This window comes from Diplotaxodon limnothrissa, linkage group LG23 (genome assembly GCF_057381915.1).
Source record: "Diplotaxodon limnothrissa isolate DT_005_m linkage group LG23, D_limnothrissa_male_GT1.1, whole genome shotgun sequence".
In the NCBI taxonomy this organism is placed as follows: domain Eukaryota; kingdom Metazoa; phylum Chordata; class Actinopteri; order Cichliformes; family Cichlidae; genus Diplotaxodon; species Diplotaxodon limnothrissa.
Genome location: NC_140617.1, coordinates 12,657,820 through 12,680,239, shown reverse-complemented (window position 1 = coordinate 12,680,239; position 22,420 = coordinate 12,657,820). Strand labels below are relative to the sequence as shown.

Below are 22,420 nucleotides of genomic sequence, written 5' to 3'. Positions count from 1 at the left end.
TATCTGAGCATTCCCGCACCGTTTTAAGATGGCTGAGCAAGCAAACTCTGCAGGTTCTCATCTCATGAAACTGGACAGTGATGCGCCCTTTTGGGGTGATGCGTGTGACCGTTCCCTCTCCATACTCCTCGTGAACGACTTGGCCACCAAGCCTGAGGCGCCCGTCGATCCCACCAATCACCGCCAGCACTGCCATCAGACTGCCCACTCTGGGACCCTCCAAATCAGGGAAACACTCCTCCAGGAAACACTGACAGTTCTGGACATTTATAATTATCGCTTTGTTAGAGCTGACTGGCAGAATAAAAGCACTGTTGTAAGTTAACATTTAAGCAACACGGTAATTGGACTCATAATGCCACAATAAATCTTACCACTTCAGATTGGCAGCTTGCCATAACATCTGCGATGGAGCTCAGCTGGTTGTTGATGTAATCATTTATCAGGCTGTTCCACTGACTGAGAGAGTGCAGAGTACGCAGAACAGCCACAATCTCCTCTGCCAGCGTGCTGCTGTGAGTGGCTGTTAGAGACGCCTGTGGGCGGGACTTCCTCCTTCTCAGGGAACCTTCTGAGAAGGAACAACCAATTAAAAATACAATGACAACAACAGCATTGCATTTGTTACTTTAAGCCTGAACCATTGCAGCACCTCGGAGGAGTGGCAGGTCTGATGAGCAGGTGCTCAGCAAGCTTCCCAAAAAGCCAAACAACTTCTCCACCAGGAACTTCATGTCCTGAGAGCGCTCCGTTTTGTCCCATGAAGGTAGGACCGCCTGAAGGAGACGTAGTGCCAAGATCTGGAAACACAGGGTGAATGAGAGAAAGGATGACATCTCCACTCAGATTGTGTGGCTAATTTACTGGTTGATCAACAAAAATAAATTATGTGCTTCTGTAGAAACTACAAAAGCTGTTTCTTTAACTTGTTTTTGGACTGTAGGAGTGAGAAGAAGCAAAACCTTTCATCTAAACTACAGTTAATGGAAAGATTAACTGTAAATGTTGAGAATCTAATTCTTCGTGATTTTTCTCTTAGTTTGACAAACTGCAGTTAACAAATCTCTGTTTAGAACCCAAAATAATTTAATAATATGCTTCCTATAACTATATTTAACAATGAACAACACATTTCTCTACGTAACAGGATAGAGTTTTCTAGTACTAAAGAATGGCATCATTAATAGCAGAGGAAGCAAATCCTGGTACTCAACCTGTCTCTGCAAGGTAATAGCATTGAAGGACTGGTGTCCCTCAACAATTCGGATGAGCAGTCCGATCCACGCAGAGGTACTGAGGGTGCTGCACATCTGCGGCATGAGAGCAATGCTGCGTATGAAGCCGAGGGTACACCAGCTCCTGTGCTGCTCCCGAGACACCAATCTGTGCGCGTGACAGCCTGACAGCACAGAGGAGGTCAGGTTAGAATAACATGCTGTTCAATATAAGACCTTAGGAAAAAGAAAACGGCAATCCAATTACCAGACTTGTCATTAGCGCCACTTTCCACAAGCATCCTGAGAAGGCCACACAGGGTCCGTGTAGCATCTGACTGAAGCACCTCAGCATGGATTCCAGCTGAGAGTGACAGTGTCTTCAGCAGGTTGACTGTGCTGGTTAGCATCATTGCCGTAGGATGGCTGCTCTTCTCAATCAGCTCTCCCTCTGTATAAAGGACATAACAGGTGATTACTGGAACATCACACTTTACCTGTAGCTGTGAGGATCTCTACTGAGCCTGTCCTTTAAACTGACCTGTGTCGTCCTCTGTGTCCGAGTCCTCAACAGGGGGCTGTGCTGCTGGTGGTGGCTCTGCAAGTTTAAGGTCATACTTTCCCTCTTTGCCCATCCTGTAGGAGTTGGTGCTGCCTGTATCCCACTGAACCCTGATCCAACCGTCCTCACCCAGCTCCCCAATGACCCTGCCAAGACCTGGTGCTGGGCCGTCCTGGACAGACCACGCACATAATGTTAAATATGTCCATAAAATAAGCAGCTAGAGTAAAAACTGATTTAGGTACCTGATCGCCCCATTTCCAGTCGACTCCCCTCATGACTCTGGTACCTATCTTCATCATGGCAGCCAGCTCTGGGCCAGAGGCAGGTAGAGGGGTGGGAGCTGCCTCTTTTCTGGACTCCTCCAGGACTGTCGCTGAGCCTCCATGTGCACATAAACTCAGGTCCTCATCACTGCTGTCTGTACTCGGTCCTGAAGCGTCAGAAAAGAGGCATCAAACACCGAACAAACAATATGTACACACTTCATTTCATTCTGGGTTGCCTTTGACTGGACACTACTCACCTATCAGTCTGAGAATACTCTGAGTGAGGGCCAATATGCCTGAATTCAGCAACAGACTGAGACTGTTAGAGCCGTGTTTCAGGGACAGCATGTGTATCATGGCCAGAAGGAAGCGGGCCTGCGGAATGGTTCCAAGGCTTGGTCCCGCCGGGTTCTCGTTTGTGATGGTTTGTAAAGGAACTGGCTGCACACCTGGTCACAAGAACAGGTGGTCATTCAGCTGGTTTGTCTACAACAGGTCAAGAATAGTGTGAAATGAATTAACCACTTATTTTTCAGCACTCACCTAGCTCTTTGAAGCGAGCGCTTGCTTCAAGCAAGATGTTACGAACGTTCTGGATGGCCCAGGAATACAACTTTCCAAACGTCACCTCCAAAAGCATGCGGTTGAAGGGAGGGATCAGATCTACATCCTTCAGGCAATCAGACAAGGGCTCTCTGAGAAAAAAAACACAAACACAAAAATTGCACCAGGATTACATCATTAGAATAACTGTCATGTGATTATTACAAATAACTTCAAAAGAAACAAACAAGAAGTGTAATTTTAACATGGATTTGAACCAGGTGATCTACCCAATGTTGGTCCCTTCTGGTATGATTCTTTGCCAGCCGCAGAGCATTGCATACTGCACAGACGGCAGCAAGAAGCTTTTAGAGGCCAGCTTCAGCATGGTGTCAATGCCTTCCAGTCTCACTTCAGCCCTCTCCAGCTATAAGGAAACAGAATTAATCAAATTTCCGCCTGTTTTATATACTCTGCTTTAAAACATTGTCACACACCGACTCCCACCTGCTTGAGAAGACACTTCCTCATTTTCTCCACATCCAGTGGCTCCTCTTTCAGTGCAAAGTCCACGATGGTGGCCATGAGGCTGGACTGAGAGAAAGCACCTTGAACGCTGTGCTTCAGCCAGCGATACTTCTGGACGCTGGCCACAGTGTTAAGAAGCGGCTGCCACTTGTCTTGCTGCCAAGACATGCAATAATAGGTTGACAACAAACTCTGTAGACACACACACTCCACTGTCCTGCTCTGATATTTTAGCTACAACTGCAAGGGATGAAAGTGCAACATAAATGTACATAAATAAATCTATAAATTCAGACTGAGCCAAACTTTCGTTGTGTATGAAGGTGAATAGATTTTAAACTGAAGCCATCTTCTTTATGTTTTTTTGGCCATTTTTTTTATCTCATGAACTAATCCTGTTAAACTACCTTGGCTGTTTTGTCAGTGGGTGATTTCCTGTCAGCAGGAGCGGGGCTGATGTGAACATTAAGTTCCTCTTCATTGGTCCCTTCATTCTCCAGCTTTGGCTCTTCAATATCAGCCGACTCTGATTTCTTAGGCACTACAAAAAAAAAAGAAAAAAAGATAACATTCACATTCAAAAGGAGTAGATGGATTATAAATTAAAAAACCTGTTACCCTGCAGTAGATTCTTGATGCCCCACCTCTTTTTTTCCTACGATCCCTGATGAGCTTCTGGGTGATGCTCCTCCAGCGTGGCTGGGAGCTCAGCAGCTTCAGTTTGGACACTATAGACAGGTCGTTGCTTACAGCTGGACGCAGCTCATTAAATAAAAAGCGCAGACGCTCAATAACAGGGGCGCACACCTCCTTATAAGAGCGGCCTTGGTCCTGATGGGTCTATGATAAGACAAAGCAATCATTGCATTAGCATTTCCGTTCATCTTCCTGCTTCCTTTTGCATCACAGCTTAACTGCGCATAACGTGTAAATATTTCACAAGCAGAAAGCATACCTTAATTAGAGAACACTTTGCCTGGTAGACCATGCGGCATACATCAATCACAGATTTAGGGAGGGATCTCTGCTTTCCTTGGTCCACACCCAAGGCACATTGACTGACAAGTGAGAGCGCAACGTGACCTGTGACAGGAAAGATTTTTATTTAAAACTTCACATGCAACTCACCATCGATCAGTTTCATTAGGAAATATCTTTGTGTGGTATTAGCAGTGTTACATGAAGGAAACTCATGTGAATCTCAGTATAATTAAATACAAGAAGAAAAAACACATTTTAGTGAGCCATAATTAGCCTCTAATTTCTCCTCAGGTGACCACTCTGGGTTCAGTTGCTAAGTTACCGAGGTCTTGATGCTTGAGGAGGCAGCAGAGCAGCAGGCGACCAACTTCTTCCACAGGGTGCTCTGGGAGGAAGGTGATGGGCGCAATAAGATGGTACTGCTTACAGCAGCGCTCTATTTGGCATAGGAAGTCCTAAAATATTCCAAACAAAAAGCAAAACATGACATTATTACCCATCAGCCTCCTTCTCACTGTGAAACAACCTCTTCAGGCATTTCTGCCTTGCTTGTACCTTCACAGTATGGTCCTGAGTGTTGTTGTCAGCAATGGCCTGCAAGAAAGGCTGTGCGTGATCGCTGAGAGTTATTCTGCGGGAATAAAGTTTGGTCTTATCAGGAGTGGTTGTGCCCAGTGAGCTGCAGTGGTCTTCGTCCTTCTCCTCATTGTAGTTGTAGTGGATCTGACTGGTCTGCAAACCCCCTGAAAATATGGAGGACTGGAGCCATTCTGTGCAGAGAGCAAACACTTGTGTTAAATTAATTCCAACCTGAAGTGTGAATTTTTAAACCAGGCTGATGTAAAACCATTAAACCTACTGGCACATTCAATCTCCATGGGGGACAGGGCGGTGCTCTTGGCCAAGTAGGAGGCGTGCAGACCCAGGAGCAGTCCCATGTTCCTCTCAGTGTCAATAAGTGGAGAAGAAAGGCTGCTGAGGTCTGGAGTAGTGACCGTCTCCTGGTTAGGCTGAAAATGATAAAAAGTCCCAATATCAAAGGCTAAAGCCACCAACAAAGAAAAGTTGTGTTTAAAATAAAAGTACAACTGGTACCTCCATATATTGGCCAACGCAGAAGGCCTGCATGGACTCTCTAGTGTCTTCAAACTGCAGAGCAGCTTCCAAAGCAACCACAGGGTCCTCTCCTGCAAACTGGGCTGTTAAACCGCAAAGAACAAATGGCATGAGTTCTGACATCAGTTCTCTTATAACCCTTTGACAAAGTCCAGCCTCTGAGCTTCCATGTTTACAACACTGAGCACTTAGGGTGTCCCTGTGTTATTTTAAATAATCCTGGATGTCACATTACATTCCAAAACTACTGTTTAGTCTTACCCAGGACACTGTTTCCTGTCAGTGACTGGGACTGGGCCTGAAAGTCTTTGATGTCATACACTTTTCCATCTATTACAGTCCAAAAGCCACCATCTTTGTTGTGATTCTCCAGGTCAGCCTTGCGGATGAGTGAAACCTCCTCATTGTTCTTGGAGCTCTGCCCTGTAAAGAAAGACCCTGCCAACACAGCAGAAAGTCTAGTTACAGTCTAAAAAGAAACGCACAGAGTAGCATCTCATCTTTGCCCTAAAATTTAGGATGTCACTCAAGTAAAACATAGATGTTGTTTTACCCATAATTCCTGGCCAGGCCAGATCCTCATTATCGTCCCTCTCGTGTCCTGGAGCCAGGTGGTTGAAACGGTCCAAGTGTTCCAGGAGTCCAGCCAGGAGAGGGATCGAGCCGGTCTCCTGCATCAGACCAGCGTCAATGGTGAGGAGAAGGATGATGGACACCACCAGCTCAGGGAGAAGCACTCCTACCAAAGAACAAACAGTACAGTATTCAGTACTGTGTTGCAAACATCTCTAAAGCATAAATATGCTGGAAATACAAATCTGAGGGAAATTTTTTTTTTTTACCAGTTAGATCTCCTTCGATGACACGAGAGACCTCGGCAAAGTGGCGGCAACCAGTAGAAGCGATACTTATTGCCACTGGGAGGATGTCTCCAATGTGAGTGCACAACAAAGCGATGTACTTTTTTAACAAGGAACCAACACCCAGGAGCTCAGGATCTAGAAAAGCACCAGAGAAATCACACACTGCATTTCTGCAACTCATTCTTAATTAGCGGTGGGGACTAAAACCATTAAAACAATTACTGTGAAATAACATTTCCTCAATAGATATGAGATAGTTAACAAAGTCAAAAGCACTCATCCCATGCATGTTTGGACACCGGGCACAGTGCCGAACCAATCAGCTGGTTGGAACAGAAGGCACATCAGGTTAGGTTGATGTCAGATTTATGGCCAAACCACACATTGGATGCATATGAGCCTCACTGTCCACCTCACTGAGACAGCACTGCTTTGCTTGTAACCTCTGTCTACACAAACGAAAGAGCTAGAAGAGACTTACTGTATCCATTAACATTTTCTGTGCCATTGACTCCCAGGTAAAGCTTGCTGACCAGCAGCCTCTGGAAGCGCAGCAGTAGGTCCAGAGATGCAGAGCGCTCCTTACTGACATGCTCTGCCTCCAAATAGTTTGAGATGCGACGAGCAACATCTTTTAGCCTTGCAATGGTCTGGGAGGCGATGTTTCTGCAGAAGTTAAATCCATGAATATGCTAGCAGGGAGTGAAGTATTATACTACATTATAGGAGTATATGCAGCACAATTTGTGAAGGTACCTCAGGAGTTGCTGTACAAGCTGCACAAGGGGCAAGCTTTGCTTCCCTGCCGACTCATAGATGCCCGTGTTGATGAGGTCTTTGTCCAGCATGGTGCGACACCGGTGTATGGTGGAGGCATTAGCTTCCTGTTCATCAATCTCCTTCTCTTTCTGAGCCTCCTTCTTTGCTTCAATGTCCTATCATGAAAAAAAATATAATACACAAAATTATTACCATCATTTAGGATGTCAGGGAGCACATGGAGATGTTCGATGGGCCGGTTCTGGTCCTTGGTCACAAATTTTGTCCATGTGTGCTCTAAAGTGGGATTTAGACATTGTTAAATGTATGCCACAGGCAAATTGTAATTACAAGTGCTTTTGAAACACTACGCTGTAACCTGATGTGCACCTCCCCAGAAACGCAATTACGCATTGTGGCAACACAGCCTTCAACAACTGTCAGAGGCCCATAAGGTACCATTATTTCCTTCTATGCACTTCCAGCTACAACTTCTGCTGCCACTTTTCACACTGAAAAAAAACAAAAAAACAAAACTAAAATCGCATTGCACTGGCATTCTGTGCCGGGGGTGCCAACAAATGAGTGAGCCTTGTGTCACATATACAAATATCAGTCAAGAGAGAATTTACTCAGCATTTCAAACAGACAACCAAGTGCTGACTCGTGCATTTACTACACTGACCTGTATCTCAGCAGTGATGGCTGCATTGAGTGCAGACTCCAACCCTCCATCAGCCATTAAGCTGCTGACCAACAGGTCGATCATGAAGCGCCGGCCGGGACTCACACTCATCTCATTTCCAGATGCTAGAAAATAAAAATTAAAAACTCAGCCTTTGCAGGCACTTCCATCAAACCGATCACAGGTAATGGACTATTAAATGTTTATTTTCATACTGAATCAGTGTTACCAGATGTTTTGATTTGTACTCACCAGCATTAGGCAGGAGTGAGGACAGAGCCCTTGCCCTTTCCTCAGCTGTGGGTAGCAGCACGGACCAGCCGCTCTGGAGGACAGCCTGGGCAGCTGCTTGAACTGTGTTGAGCACCCCAGCATTGCTAGCTAGGACCACCACTGTTTGTTTCAGGTTGTTGAGCAGCACACTTCCAAGGCCCAGCCCCAGCTCCTCTGGATCCACCTGATTACTGATGGCTGCATGCAACTGAGGAAAAACAGTGAAGGTTTAGGGCTGCAATAAATAATTATTTCCTTTCATTTCTTTGATTGTTCAGTTCGTTGATCATTTAATCTTTGAAATGGGAACCACAGGACAGAAGTATGACCAAAAAAAAGAAAAATAAATAAATAAATAAATAAATAAAATTTGGGGAAGTCTAAGACAAATTTGGACTTTTCACTGAATCATCCCTTTAAGCATGTCAAGAAAATTTGAACCAAGTCCAGCACAACATGACTCAGGCCCGACTATCAAAAAAAAAAAAAAAACCCAAAAAAAAAAATAAAAAAAAATAAAAATCACACAGTGAAATTCTTACTAAAGAGATGGAGTCTTCTTCCACTGCAAAGTTATTAATGTTAACTAAAAAGTAAATGCAGATGTGAAAAAAACAGAACTGCTGTTCAAAAACAGCACATACCCACCAAAACAATTCTGTTCCTCTCCAGTAATATTGTATGATATAGACTTAATATCAAATAATTTGCTCCATCACAAAACAAACATGCAGAGGAAAAATTCTACTTCTACAAGCATTTCCAATCAAACCACACCCGTTCAAAGGCCGTTTCCTACCTGGAGCCTGAGCAGGTTGAGTGTGGCGACTACCATGCACTCCTTCTCCTGCGGAGGGGGCCAGTCTGAGCTGCCATCCATGCCCTCGCTGACCTGCCGCAGGAGCAAGTCCAACTGCTCGAAACTCATGGGGCAAACATCCACTACGAAGGGCACACGTTTCCCCACAGACCACTCGGAGCTCGAGGACCAGGCAAAGCTCTGAAAACAAGCAAATGGTAACTGATCTGTGTCTCGTTCTTTACTAACATTATGAGACCAACAGTGATGGTATCTTACCTGTCCGGGTCCACAGGAGATTCCAACTATGTGTTTGGAGTTGAGCCCCGGGAGAGCTTTAGGCTGCTTCTTATTGGAAAAGAGCGTATCAAAGTGCTGTAGCTTGTCATTGCTGCCCCAGCTGAGCACCTCTCCATCATCAGTGAGGGCCAAGCAGTGTGTCGACCCCACAGCTACGTCCACAACTTTCTTTCCTGATTGCAAACAACACGTTTGTTGTTGTTTTTTTGTTTTTTTTGTTTTTTTAAATAAGCTTCTGAAAATCAATGTTAAGGTCAAGCTCACTCACCCTGTAAACTATCAAGCAGCTTTGGGTATCGGACATGCTCATCGGTGCCGTGACCAAGGCGCTGGTTGTCTCCCTTCCCCCAGGTGTACACCTGGCCATCTTTGGTGAGGGCTACTGAAAACTGGCTTCCGCAGCACACCTTTACTATGTCCAGATCCTGCAGCTTCTCCACCAGCTTGGGTGTCTTACAGCCGTCACTGCCTCCTCGGCCCAGTTTACCATAATCTCCATCACCCCAGGACCACACCTGACCTGTGGTAACAGATTGAGGAGCTAAACGCTGTAGCCTGGGTGATTTCTAGTGGCTTCTATTATTAAAAATCAAGCTAAAAATGGCCGATATGCTGGCTACCAAGAAGCAAGAAACACACCAGCTGCTACTGTTGCTAATGGTTTTGTAATAGGTGACACAGGTCGGACACAACAACACTAAGCAATTCACATGAAACTTTAAAGGGGGTTCAATTATTTAACTAACAGACATTTTAAAAACATTAATTCCTGGATTTTAATTCCAGCATTTTTAATCACCCACAGGAAGCATGCTTACCATTCTCTGTCACAGCAAGAGTTTGGGCATCACCACTCCCACATGCCACATCCACCACCTTCAGCCCTTTGAATGCCGTCACTACCATGGGAGTAGTCTGGTCCTCACTGGAGCCTAGAAACCCCAACAGATTACAACTAATTTTAGTAAAGACAAAGAGACCAAAAAAAAAAGTCAAGAATATCTATCAGGGGCAGTTGATTTGGAGCTCACCGTGGCCAAGCCGACCATAGTTCCCTCTTCCCCATGTATAGAGCTCGCCATCAGCAGTGATCGCAGCACTGTATGTGCTCCCACAAGCAATATGCACCACATGCTTTCCGGCCTGTTTTCCATTGAAGGTTCCAATCATTTTAGGTTCTTCTAGGTATCTGAAATAAAGTAAAAATAGAAGGCTAAATTTTTCAGGAAGCTCATTACCATTAATAATTATCATTTATATTTTTATTTTCATTATGATTTTACTAATAACACAGATTCTTTTAAAATGAACTGGCAGGGTTGGGGGATTTCACTCTATCATCAGAAGCCTTTGATTCTGTCTCTGGCCTACGAGCACAAAACATTAATAGAAATGTCCCAGATTTTGGGAAATAATGCACCACCTGTTTCATCAATAATTTAACTTAAACAGATCTTCAAAATCTAATTTAATGCTCCAAAAACCTACAACTCCACTGTTATATCTGTAATAGACAAACACATTCAGTGTAATAAAGTGGTAATATAACAGCGACTGTCACGAGGCTGAAAATGCAGCAGCTTGAGTTCAAGTCCAACCTGATGCCCTTTGTTGTATGTCTGTACCTACATACTCTCCACTAATACACCCCCCCAAAAAGGTGGAAGCACAAAATGTGTGTAAGCCTTTTTAAAGGATGGACATGTTTTTTCTCTGGTTGCTTACGTGGTATCTCCATGTCCAAGCCGGCCACCATCACCGCACCCCCAGGAGAACACCTCCCCGTTGGACGATAGGGCCAAGTAATGCTGCCCATCAGGATGAGCTGCAAGTTTCACAATCTTTCTGGAGCTTAGAACGTGGATTAGCATGGGAGCCTGCAACAAAACAATTCAGAGTCTCAACCTGCTGCAGATGCAGAGATGAAACGATCGACCTCAGAGAAACTGACAGAACTGACCAGGGTTGTGCTCTTGTAGTTCTGGCTGTAAACAGCACCGCTGCTGGAAAGGATAAGAAACCCCTTTTCTGAACAGACAATCTGTGTGACCCCGAGGCTCGACAGGGCTTTGCACTGAATGGGTGCATTAACATTGGCATAAAGTTTCCAACCCAAGAGGCCCCAGGCAATCACTTCCTGCAAGGTTCCCTGGAACAAAACAAGACAGTATTGGTTTATGCTTGAGCATTAACTACTTAGGCAACACATATTCAAGTCACATATTCAAATCTGAAGGTGGGGGTCTGAATAATGCTCGTAAAAAAGACAGATTTAAGTAATACTTAAAAATGTAAAAAACAACTGAACCAAACACTTCAGCAGTGACAGCTAATAAAAAGAGGGGTCACCTTGTGTGACGTAGGCGAGTTGCAGTGTGGAGGGCTGCAAGGAGAAGCTAGGCGGTCCAGGTGAGCCATGATTACTACAGCAGTCTGACGAAGATCGATAGCCAGGTCGTTATCCTGAGGCAACGTCAAGTATCGCAGGAAACTCTCATTTGGACTCAGAGGGGCTGTGAGGATCTGGAAACCACAGCAAAGATCCATGAAATATTAATTAGCTTCATTCTCAACCATGAATGGAAAAAAAACAAAAAAAGAAAAACAGGGCATTTTAAGACGTGTTCCCAAGAGAGACGTGAATCAACACAATTTATATCGATAGCACTTTATCAGTTCTTATGGTCTCGATTTTCCTGCATGTTGTTTATTATAACAGGGTTATAATTTTTCTCCCCCCGTTTAAAATAAATATAAAAGATCTACCTCTCTAAATCAATGAATTTCATTTAGTTTTTCATCTGCCCTCACACTGCTTTTTAATGCAGATTAAATAGCTGCTGTTTGGAGATGGAGGCTGGCACTAAATCAAAGTAAAAACATGAATTATTATTCATTCAGAGCCAATGAAAAGGCAAAACTACAGGTTGTGCAAGATATTTTGTTAAAAGTCCAATTTGAGAACATATATTCAAATTAAGCAAAATATAGTTCTGAGCTCTATGATACTGCAAACTGGACAAGAAGCACAGTTTGAAGAGGAAGGCAGGAGATTTAAAAGCATCCCAGAGGACAGCAGGACGTGTGAACTATGTGAATTAGTAGCAGTTGAGAATGGATTACATTTTTTTTGTGTAATTTTCTGATTATGGCATATTTTATGAAATATCTGAGACAGTTTGACAAACAAATTGGTGCTTTTAAGTTGGCCGTTTCCATTTCAGTGCTAGGGAAAGACTTCAAGTTGGGTTATTTGTTTCTGATCTCTCCTTTTACTGGTGTCATGTTTTATGCATGATATGGTAATAAAATAAAAATTGAAATCAATCTCCAGTCAGCCCATGTCTTATTTTCTTTTAGAAACCAGCTGGGAAAAGAAAATTTCCACCTCAGCTTCCTCTTCAGGAACGGGCTCCTCCTTGCTGCTATGTATGTTCTGAAAGCGCTGCAGGAGCGGCAGTAATGGAGCACTGGTTCCCTGCGTGGAGCGCTCATTGTCCATCTCTCTGGTGCCACTTTCCCACAGACGCAAAAGCAGCAGAACAGCAGACAGCAGCTGACTGGTAGGACATAACAACAGATGAGCAGAAAAGTTAGATTTGGCATTAACAAATAAACAGGTAATAAGGAGATCTGGTTACCTGAGTGTTCCCCTCTGAACAGCCAGCTCCAGCAGGATGGCCAAGGCTAGATGTTGATCCTGAAGGGGAATGTTACATTTGATGCTGGCACTTCCATGTACATCACTGTTCACAAAGGAGACAAGAGATGAGAATCACACAAAGTTATGCAATTTATAAGACGAGATGTTATTTATCTTGCAAAATTTGGGGATTAAACATTATGTACAACTGATAAAACAACAGACCTCAAGAACTTTGTGGCCCTCTCGACAACCTCCAGCCACACTGATGACACAGTTCCCTCATCAAACAGTGTCGCCTCGGGCAGCGCTCGCAGGGCATCCAGAGACTCCTGAAGCAACTCACTGCAAAGATCTGCATCATCTCCTGCAAAGAAACATTTTCATGTTTAAAACACTGCAGAGTAGCTACATTATACAGTACAGATTAAATATAAAGCAATAAGAAGGACAGAGCATTTGTAGCATTTTTTTAAGCTGCAGAGACGTGCAATTTCCAGTGCTTTCAAATGTTTAACTATTGAGGAACCAGGCCACCAGAGTTGTAACAGGGTCTAAAATGTCAGTTTAAACACTGAGGTGACCCAAACTGTGCACTCCCAGTGCGAGAGGAACTGAGGCTCACTGGATTACTGGCATTTCTGACAGCAGCATACCAGAACTATAAGAAAACCAGTATATGTGCAATCAGCTAATGTGCCCAACGTTGACATCCGTTAACTTCCCAGCGTTTACAGACTCTAGTCTGATACAGCAGAACTCACAGTAAAGCTGTTCTTATGTACCGTATTTTCACAACCATAAGGCGCACTTAAAAGTCTTAGATTTTCTTCAAAAAGTACGGCGCGCCCTATAGCGTGTTGTAAGGAGGACGTAGTAGAGAACACCATGAGAACGCTAAAGGGTGAAGTGTGGGCGTTGATCGTATATACCGGACAATCGCACATACCTGTCTAAAAGGACAGGTATGTGCATTATGTGGAACATCGTTGTTTTAACAACCCTGAAAATGGCAAAGAGACACGCTTATGAAGCACAGTTTAAACTGAAGGCCATCAGCTATGCGGAGGAACATGGAAATCGAGCAGCCGCGAGAGAATTTAAGATTAACGAATCGATGGTTCGCAAACGGAGGAAGCTAGAAAACAAGCTCCGGCAGGTCAAGAAAACGCAGCTGAGTTTCCGCGGACATAAGGCGAGGTGGCCCGAGACTCGAGCGGTGGATCATCGAGCAAAGAACGAGCGGGAGAAGCGTTTCGACGGTCACCATTCGGCTAAAAGCAGTTTCACTAGCTGAAGAGATGAAAATTGAACATTTCCAAGGAGGTCCGTCTTGGTGCTTTCGTTTTATGAAACGGTGCCATTTTTCCATCAGGACCGGGACTACGGTAGCGCAGCAACTTCCAGCGGATTATAAGGAAAAGCTGGCCATCTTCCGCTCTTACTGCAGCAAACACATCGGCGACAAAAACATCCAGCCCAGCCACATCACAAACATGGACGAGGTCCCGCTCACTTTTGACATCCCGGTGAGTCACACTGTGGAGAAGAAGGGGACCAGCATGGTAGCGATACGCACAACGGGGTATGAAAAGTCTTCTTTCACTGTTGTGCTTGGCTGCCATGCTAATGGACAGAAACTGCCGCCTATGGTGATTTTTAAGCGAAAGACTTTGCCTAAAGAGAAGTTTCCAGCAGGAATCATCATTAAAGCAAATGAAAAGGGCTGGATGGATGAGGAAATGATGAAAGAGTGGCTGAGGGAGGTGTATGTAAGGAGACCAGGTGGTTTTTTCCACGCATCACCATCGCTCTTAATCTGTGACTCTATGCGTGCCCATCTCACAGCCAATGTGAAAAAACTAGTGAAACAAATGAACCGTGAGCTTGCTGTCATTCCGGGAGGCCTGACAAAGGAACTCCAACCGCTGGGCATCGGTGTGAACCGCCCGTTCAAAGTAAGGCTGCGAGCGGCCTGGGAGCGATGGATGACCGATGGAGACCAGTTTCACCTAGAGTGGAAGGCAGCGCCGGGCGAGTTACGCCACAATTTGCCAATGGATTGTAGATGCTTGGGCTAACATGTCTGCTGGCACTGTTGTTCGAGCTTTCGCAAAAGCCGGCATCATTTCCGAGGAGCCGCACGGCACGGAAAGTGACTCTGACAGTGAAGAAAGTGAACTTGGCATGTTTGATGGAGATTTAGCGCAGCTGTTCAATTCAGACACAGAGGATGAGGACTTCGATGGGTTTGATTGATGATAAAAATGTGAGTACCAAACTTTGTTTTGCTCCTGCTTTATTTTTAAATACAGTGGGGCAAAAAAGTATTTAGTCAGCCACCGATTGTGCAAGTTCCCCCACCTAAAATGATGACAGAGGTCAGTAATTTGCACCAGAGGTACACTTCAACTGTGAGAGACAGAATGTGAAAAAAAAAAAAAAAAAAATCCATGAATCCACATGGTAGGATTTGTAAAGAATTTATTCGTAAATAAGTATTTGATCAATAACAAAAATGCAACTCAATACTTTGTAACATAACCTTTGTTGGCAATAACAGAGGTCAAACGTTTACTATAGGTCTTTACCAGGTTTGCACACACAGTAGCTGGTATTTTGGCCCATTCCTCCATGCAGATCTTCTCGAGAGCAGTGATGTTTTGGGGCTGTCGCTGAGCAATACAGACTTTCAACTCCCGCCACAGATTTTCTATGGGGTTGAGGTCTGGAGACTGGCTAGGCCACTCCAGGACTTTCAAATGCTTCTTACGGAGCCACTCCTTTGTTGCCCGGGCGGTGTGTTTTGGATCATTGTCATGTTGGAAGATCCAGCCTCGTTTCATCTTCAAAGTTCTCACTGATGGAAGGAGGTTTTGGCTCAAAATCTCACGATACATGGCCCCAATCATTCTGTCCTTAACACAGATCAGTCGTCCTGTCCCCTTGGCAGAAAAACAGCCCCATAGCATGATGTTTCCACCCCCATGCTTCAGAGTAGGTATGGTGTTCTTGGGTTCAACTCAGTATTCTTCTTCCTCCAAACACGACGAGTTGAGTTTATACCAAAAAGTTCTACTTTGGTTTCATCTGACCACATGACATTCTCCCAATCCTCTGCTGTATCATCCATGTGCTCTCTGGCAAACTTCAGACGGGCCTGGACATGCACTGGCTTCAGCAGCGGAACACGTCTGGCACTGCGGGATTTGATTCCCTGCCGTTGTAGTGTGTTACTGATGGTGACCTTTGTTACTTTGGTCCCAGCTCTCTGCAGGTCATTCACCAGGTCCCCCCGTGTGGTTCTGGGATCTTTGCTCACCGTTCTCATGATCATTTTGACCCCACGGGATGAGATCTTGCGTGGAGCCCCAGATCGAGGGAGATTATCAGTGGTCTTGTATGTCTTCCATTTTCTGATGATTGCTCCCACAGTTGATTTTTTCACACCAAGCTGCTTGCCTATTGTAGATTCACTCTTCCCAGTCTGGTGCAGGTCTACAATACTTTTCCTGGTGTCCTTCGAAAGCTCTTTGGTCTTGGCCATGGCGGAGTTTGGAGTCTGACTGTTTGAGGCTGTGGACAGGTGTCTTTTATACAGATGATGAGTTCAAACAGGTGCCATTCATACAGGTAACGAGTGGGGGACAGAAAAGCTTCTTACAGAAGACGTTACAGGTCTGTGAGAGCCAGAGATTTTCCTTGTTTCAGGTGACCAAATACTTATTTTCCACCCTAATTTACGAATAAATTCTTTACAAATCCTACCATGTGAATTCATGGATTTTTTTTTCACATTCTGTCTCTCACAGTTGAAGTGTACCTCTGGTGCAAATTACTGACCTCTGTCATCATTTTAAGTGGGGGAAATTGCACAATCGGTGGCTGACTAAATACTTTTTTGCCCCACTATATGCACACTTGTATGCTTGTGTGTTGTTGATGATGACGATTACCGGTAATAGAAATGTGAGTAAGGTACCGAACTCAGGTTTGCTCCCGCTTTATTTTTAAATACGCATACGGTACTTGTATGCGCCCTATGATCCAGTGCGCCTTATGTGTGTGTTAAATACAGTAATGGCACACATAACTGAGACTGCGCCTTTTAGTACAGTGCGTCTTATGGTCGTGAAAATACGGTAGACATTTCCAGTTTTCTTTGTTATGGGCAAGAAACGGTGAAACAAAAACCTCTGATTAAGAATGTAACTCAGACATTCCTTTAAAACTATTTCCTTTCTCCTTCCCCTCGCTGCTAAAATCTGATTTTAAATACGCAGCTACCGACATTAAATAGAGTTTATCCATATCTTAATTTGGCTTATTTCACGTGTTTAATGACCACTCAGAGAGAAAGCTGTGATGTCACCTACCAAAGTCCTGTTTCTGTAACCCTTGACCAACATGAGCCCCAGTTTGAAGCTTAAAGTAGTTACATATCACCTCCTTCCACTCAAAATGTTACTGCTCAATTTAATTGAAAAAGAGCAGTTTTGGGCCCAGAATAGTGGCTAATTTTGAACATAAAACCTGTGTTTGAAGACCAACCACCAGTTTCTGCCATCTTGCCTTCACCACAGGATAACTGTGATGCAATTAGTCTTTCAATGTGCTCTTTGAAAGACTAATTGTTATCCCCCAAGAAAGACCTGGTCAGAGACGCTGAGGGATCTGAGAGTATAAGGAGACCATTATTGATCATTCCACAGGTTCACCTGTGAAATCCTTGTAAGATTTACTTCCTCTAGTGCAGCTATTCTGTAATGTCATACCAAAACGAGTTTGAGCACTGGGCTAGGGAGGTGATCAACTCACTGCTGCAAAGTAAAAAGGGTGTGCTTGATTCGCAGTGGAGGAGGAGGAAGGAGGAGGAGGAAGGAAGAAGAATCATAACAGAGATTAAAATTCACCCCCCCCCCCCCCCCCCCCCAAAAAAAACAAACAAACAAAAAAAAAAAGAAATATCCAAACAATCAAAAAAAAGCCCAAACAAATTTTTTTATTTTTTTAAAAAGTGTGTTACACTTCATTGTTCCTAAAGAGTATTTCCAGGAACACGGCTAAAATGGGGATAGGAGGTGTCCGTGTGTGCGTGTTGCTCATGTTACAGGAGGGCTATGGAGGACAGGGAGGCACTTTGTTCCCACCCAGTCCCCGTGGACACAAAGCCCTCACAATGTTAACAAAAACAACACCTCCACTAGCAAAGCTGAAAATGAAGGGAGTGAATGAATAACAGGGTCAAAGATTTACGCTTGAATAAACGTAATCAGAATCTGTGACTAATTTACATCAAAATAAAAGTTAATAACTGAATATTATTAGTCATTTTGAATTTATAGCCTGAGGATGATGATTATAATTATCATTATTATAATACATGAGACTAAAGCAAGACACTCGATCCTGATTTATCTGCCTGTAATGGAGACCACGCATGATGACAGAGTTACATTTAACGACATCCAAAACAGCTATTTTGGATTCATTCTTGTGCCAAAGCAGCAGGATTGCCTCCTTGGCCCTCTTCTGTCAGTCTGTCGTCTAGCAGCACGACTAAAAACACAGCCTTGCGAAAGATGTTTGGTTGTTTACGACGAGCAGCTTCTAATGTGGCGCAACGCATTCTTCAGCAGCTGTTAAGCAAACTTGCACCACCATGACAACACCTATCATCACCGGCGCCGAAGGACAAAATGTCTTCACTATCAGCACTTCTTACCTGATCTCCATGCCCGGCGAAGGAAAGCAAAGGCAAAAGAAAGAGCTGCCCTGGAGCCGACTCTGGCCAAACCTTCCACCCCTTTACTGGCTGGACGAGGGCTGAAAAGAATACGAGCACATACGGATCAATTAAATATCATCATATTATTATCATCATTGTAAAAACCATACTATCAAACAGCCAACTGAAGCCCACATACAGAAGATGCATTGGATTTCTTCTGTCTGTGTGTGACTTTTACTTCCTTTAGAGCCTTGTGACAAAAAGTTTCACCATCTTAGCTCAAGCTCAACTGAAGAGCTAGGGAGGCTTCGGAAAGGATGAAAAATCCACTACTGTACAGGTTTAAGTCCATTTGATTTATAACACAAGGAAAATTAAGATTGTCACAAAAAGGAATGCCTAAGAGAGATCATTTTAAATTACAATTGTGTTCCTTTCATAAATGCTGAAAGCCAAAAATCTATTTAAAATTTGATGAACGGTTCACCCCTAGTATCATCGCTGTGATGCAATCACAGGGCAGCAACAGCAGATCCTAAAATGAGGTTTTCAATTAGAAATAAAAAAAAATCAAGTCTGCTCCAAATAAATGCCTGGAACTAAAAGCCCTGCACAGTAAATATGGAGCACATTTAGAGTACGGCCTACATTTACTATGCATATGAGAGACCTATTGGAGCATGCCTAAGAGGCTTACAGAAAACACAGTGTGCACTTACACTGAGCTGCAGGGTTTAACTTTCAGTGACTGGATAGACACACCATAATAGTTAAGAGTATACAATACTGTTTACTCTTACTCCACTTCCCCATCAAAACAGAAGCGAGACTTCAGAGATGGGTACTGGCTATGCAGTCTCAGGAGGATGAAACTGCTCCAGCTGAAGGTTACAAAGCTACTGGCACAGGCGGTGAGCACTTATGCTCGCTTAGTGACTACTACTGAGTGCCGGGTTCCTTACGTCACCCAGGTCACATGTGTTACTTTCTTGGTACTCTGTCTCAATCTCTAATCATACGATGGATATCCAGCTATTTCACACCTCCTCTGGCAGTCAGGAAGAATGAAACAGTAAGTTTGACACAGTTTCTATTGGCCCTACAATAATCTACTTTATCCCTTTATGGCCCATTTTACAAGCACTTTAAAGCTTTAAATGACCACAACTCCCTCCCTCTGGTAAGGAAGCTAAGATAAATTCAGTTATGGTAAGAAGAGAAGGAGGACATTATGGGGATAATCATGATAGGATAAGGTATTCATGGTACACTGCTCTCTGAACATGGACACACACACACAAAGAAAAAATTAAGCTCCATCTAGATCATGAGTGGGGGAACTCCAGGCCTCAAGGCCCAGTGTTCTGCAAGTTTTAGATGTATCCCTGATCAAACACAGCTGATTTAAATGGCTAAATGACCTCCTCAACATGTCTTGAAGTTCTTCAGAGGCCTGATAATGAACTAATCATTTGATTCGGGTGTGTTGACCCAGAGTGAGACCTAACACCTGCAGGACGCCAGCCCTTGAGGCCTGGAGTTGGACACCCCTGCGCTAAACGTTGCCATACTCCTCAACCACTGTGGGCTAGAGAGAACATTAAAAATGGTTGCTGAAAGTTGAGGATTATTATTTTTATTCCATTTTTAGTCCATCAGTCATGTATAAATGTTGGCACAGACTCAGAATGCCTCATTCATCGACTTCAATCGTTGCTTTAACCTGCAGCATGTGCTGTAGAAGACATGAGTGTATAACCTTCCAGATTACTACACTTGACTAATTGCACAAACCCGACAGACCAGTTCACTAGTCCAATGTGGCTTTACAGCTAAGGATAAAAAATAAAAATAAACAAAAAACAAGACAAATCTTAAATAACCACCACCCCCACCTCACTCCAACTCTCTAACTCTAAAAATATTCATAGTATGAAGGTCAAGTTTTGCAAGGCGTCATTGTACAAAAAAGATCAGCTGATTCTGAAGAGGTCAGAGAGGAGCTCATTGACTCTCCATGGAATTACCCAGTTTCTAAATCTGCCTCTGTTCTCTCATAAGACCAATGTTTTGTGCACAATTCCTGAGAAAGGAAACATTTTTATTTACCTCTTGTTGTCAGCAGCTGGCAGTGGTGGGCTGGGCGGAGTCTTCCAGCGGACCTTGTACTTCTCCTCCATCATGCTGTGGCTGAGAGAGATGAGATAGCGCTCCAGGATGACGAGACGCTGGCGCAGACGCTGGGCAGACAGGGTGCTTTTGGCCATCTGAGCAGAGAGCTTCTGCTGGTCCTCAACCAGAACCATCAGGCAGTCCTTCAGTTCCTTGTCATCTACACACACACACACACACACACACACAGTTCAAAGAAAAGAATAACATAGTAAAAATAAGTGAGTGCACTGGCATGTCATTTGTTTATGACCAGAAACACTCAATTTGCAAATAAGCTACAGGAGTGAAGTCACTAGTTTTGAGTGATAAATCTGCATATCAGCTAAAAAGAGGTCATAACATACTTCCTGGGATTTCCCCATCTTTGGTCCATTTTAATGGGTCTTTTTGTTTTTGTAAGAGCTGCAGAGCTACACACCATGTAATCTCTCTACAAAGTACCTGCTCAGCAGCTTACCTGAACGATTGAATGAGTTGCTGTCTTGTAGCTAAAGTCATATCTACTACATACATTTAGTATGCCATTTTATTATGTTTTTGCTTGATTCATTTATTTAGTTACTTTACCCTAAAAAGATCTGCTTTACTGTATGAGATTCAGCTTTTTTGTTGTTTTGGGTTGTTGTTTTTTTTGTTTTTTTTTTCATTTTTTGGGAAATTAGTTGCCATCTCAAGTGTGAAGGAGTTTAAGTAGGCTCTCGTTCACAGTAGGGGAAGATGGAGTAGGAGACTGGTGGATTGGTGTGACATCTGCAGTGATGTTGACACTGTACTGATCTGTTATGAGGCTCAGTGTGGAAGTAAAGCTGTCAATTTATTCATCGATCTATGTTCCTACTCATACCTATGGTGACAAGCTGATACAAGTGGCGAATATCAGCTTAGTGTCTGGGCTCAGCCTTAGAGAGGAGTTGAAGAGCCTAGGTGAGGAGGCTTGGGAATGCTTAGGCAACCCTTTGCAAGAGCTGGAGAAGACGGCCAGGGAGAGAGGTCTCCGTCTAGGCTGCTGACGCCAAAACACAGGCCCAGATAATTGCTAGAAAATGGATGGCTGGCTCAATGAATGGACTAAAAAACAAATAACACTGAAACTAATAAAAAACTTAAGTGAAACGAGCAAATGGACTCATTGTCTAATAAGTTAGTTGACAAATCATCAGGCAATAAACATCCTGGATAATCATCCTTTTAGGCCCATCGAATGACCATAATTTACAAAAAACAAACATGTCGTACTCATCAATTACCTGAAATGAGCAAAAAACTAAACTCATCAGGAAGTCCCACCCTGCTGGACATTTAAATGAATGCAGATTTAAGACCCCACTTCCAACCCCGGGTATAGCAACCTAAGCTTTTTGGTTAGATGCTTCAGGGTTGCTCAACTAAAAAATAAAATAAATTTTGTCCCACTGAGTTTCATCACAACAAGTCCTGAGTTCTGATCTGACTCAAAAGAAACCCTTTTTGTGTCTAAACCACAGCGCTGCAGGGAAGGCGAAGTGGGCCAAAATAGCAGTTCTGAAATCCACTTAAGCTTTATGTAAGCCAGACTGTCCTGAGGTTGTATGAGCCACACAGCAGTCAGCTGTGCTCAGCTGTCAGAACAGATATGGATCCTAGTCAGACTCTCTGCTCAGTCTGCATTCCTCACAGCTGAAGAAATATTAGACTCACAGGAAATTATCACATCTTTAATAAAAATCTAACAAGGGACAGAGAGGAAACCTGCAAAGATCTCACATGTCAACATCCTGGCTTCAACGCAGCAGCTCGGGAAATTACAAACATCCAATGGGAAAGCAGGAAGTGTGCCGTTTGAACTTTAAGCATCAATGACAGAGCACTTGTCCATGCGGCGATCCAGTTACACTCACTGTACACACCAGCCCAACTTCCTGTCTCAGTCAATAATAAAAAAAAGGAGGAAGCAACCAGGCAGACAGTATCAAAATCTGTATTAACTGGCCCGCCTGCTC

The 22,420-nt window shown here is 43.7% G+C and overlaps 1 protein-coding gene across 1 annotated transcript in view; it reads right to left on the bottom strand.

Moving 5' to 3' along the window:
- The window catches only part of herc2 (HECT and RLD domain containing E3 ubiquitin protein ligase 2), a 57,654-nt gene that overhangs the window by 27,654 nt on the left and 7,580 nt on the right, over nt 1–22,420 (bottom strand). Inside the window, exons 5-42 of the mRNA XM_085348594.1 lie at nt 20,376–20,598; nt 18,261–18,361; nt 12,761–12,902; nt 12,534–12,638; nt 12,281–12,452; nt 11,242–11,415; nt 10,853–11,041; nt 10,618–10,769; nt 9,924–10,081; nt 9,711–9,824; nt 9,161–9,412; nt 8,872–9,065; nt 8,593–8,793; nt 7,773–8,001; nt 7,521–7,645; nt 6,833–7,011; nt 6,558–6,742; nt 6,056–6,211; nt 5,767–5,952; nt 5,475–5,651; nt 5,193–5,296; nt 4,957–5,107; nt 4,653–4,867; nt 4,420–4,552; nt 4,072–4,199; nt 3,761–3,956; nt 3,524–3,657; nt 3,096–3,272; nt 2,879–3,015; nt 2,589–2,740; nt 2,303–2,494; nt 2,022–2,209; nt 1,756–1,948; nt 1,483–1,665; nt 1,215–1,399; nt 653–800; nt 375–571; nt 20–259 (exon numbers count right to left, since the gene is read on the bottom strand). Of these exons, the coding sequence (XP_085204720.1) occupies nt 20–259; nt 375–571; nt 653–800; nt 1,215–1,399; nt 1,483–1,665; nt 1,756–1,948; nt 2,022–2,209; nt 2,303–2,494; nt 2,589–2,740; nt 2,879–3,015; nt 3,096–3,272; nt 3,524–3,657; nt 3,761–3,956; nt 4,072–4,199; nt 4,420–4,552; nt 4,653–4,867; nt 4,957–5,107; nt 5,193–5,296; nt 5,475–5,651; nt 5,767–5,952; nt 6,056–6,211; nt 6,558–6,742; nt 6,833–7,011; nt 7,521–7,645; nt 7,773–8,001; nt 8,593–8,793; nt 8,872–9,065; nt 9,161–9,412; nt 9,711–9,824; nt 9,924–10,081; nt 10,618–10,769; nt 10,853–11,041; nt 11,242–11,415; nt 12,281–12,452; nt 12,534–12,638; nt 12,761–12,902; nt 18,261–18,361; nt 20,376–20,598 (6,467 nt within the window). The remainder of the gene's footprint in view (nt 1–19; nt 260–374; nt 572–652; nt 801–1,214; nt 1,400–1,482; nt 1,666–1,755; nt 1,949–2,021; nt 2,210–2,302; nt 2,495–2,588; nt 2,741–2,878; nt 3,016–3,095; nt 3,273–3,523; nt 3,658–3,760; nt 3,957–4,071; nt 4,200–4,419; nt 4,553–4,652; nt 4,868–4,956; nt 5,108–5,192; nt 5,297–5,474; nt 5,652–5,766; nt 5,953–6,055; nt 6,212–6,557; nt 6,743–6,832; nt 7,012–7,520; nt 7,646–7,772; nt 8,002–8,592; nt 8,794–8,871; nt 9,066–9,160; nt 9,413–9,710; nt 9,825–9,923; nt 10,082–10,617; nt 10,770–10,852; nt 11,042–11,241; nt 11,416–12,280; nt 12,453–12,533; nt 12,639–12,760; nt 12,903–18,260; nt 18,362–20,375; nt 20,599–22,420) is intronic.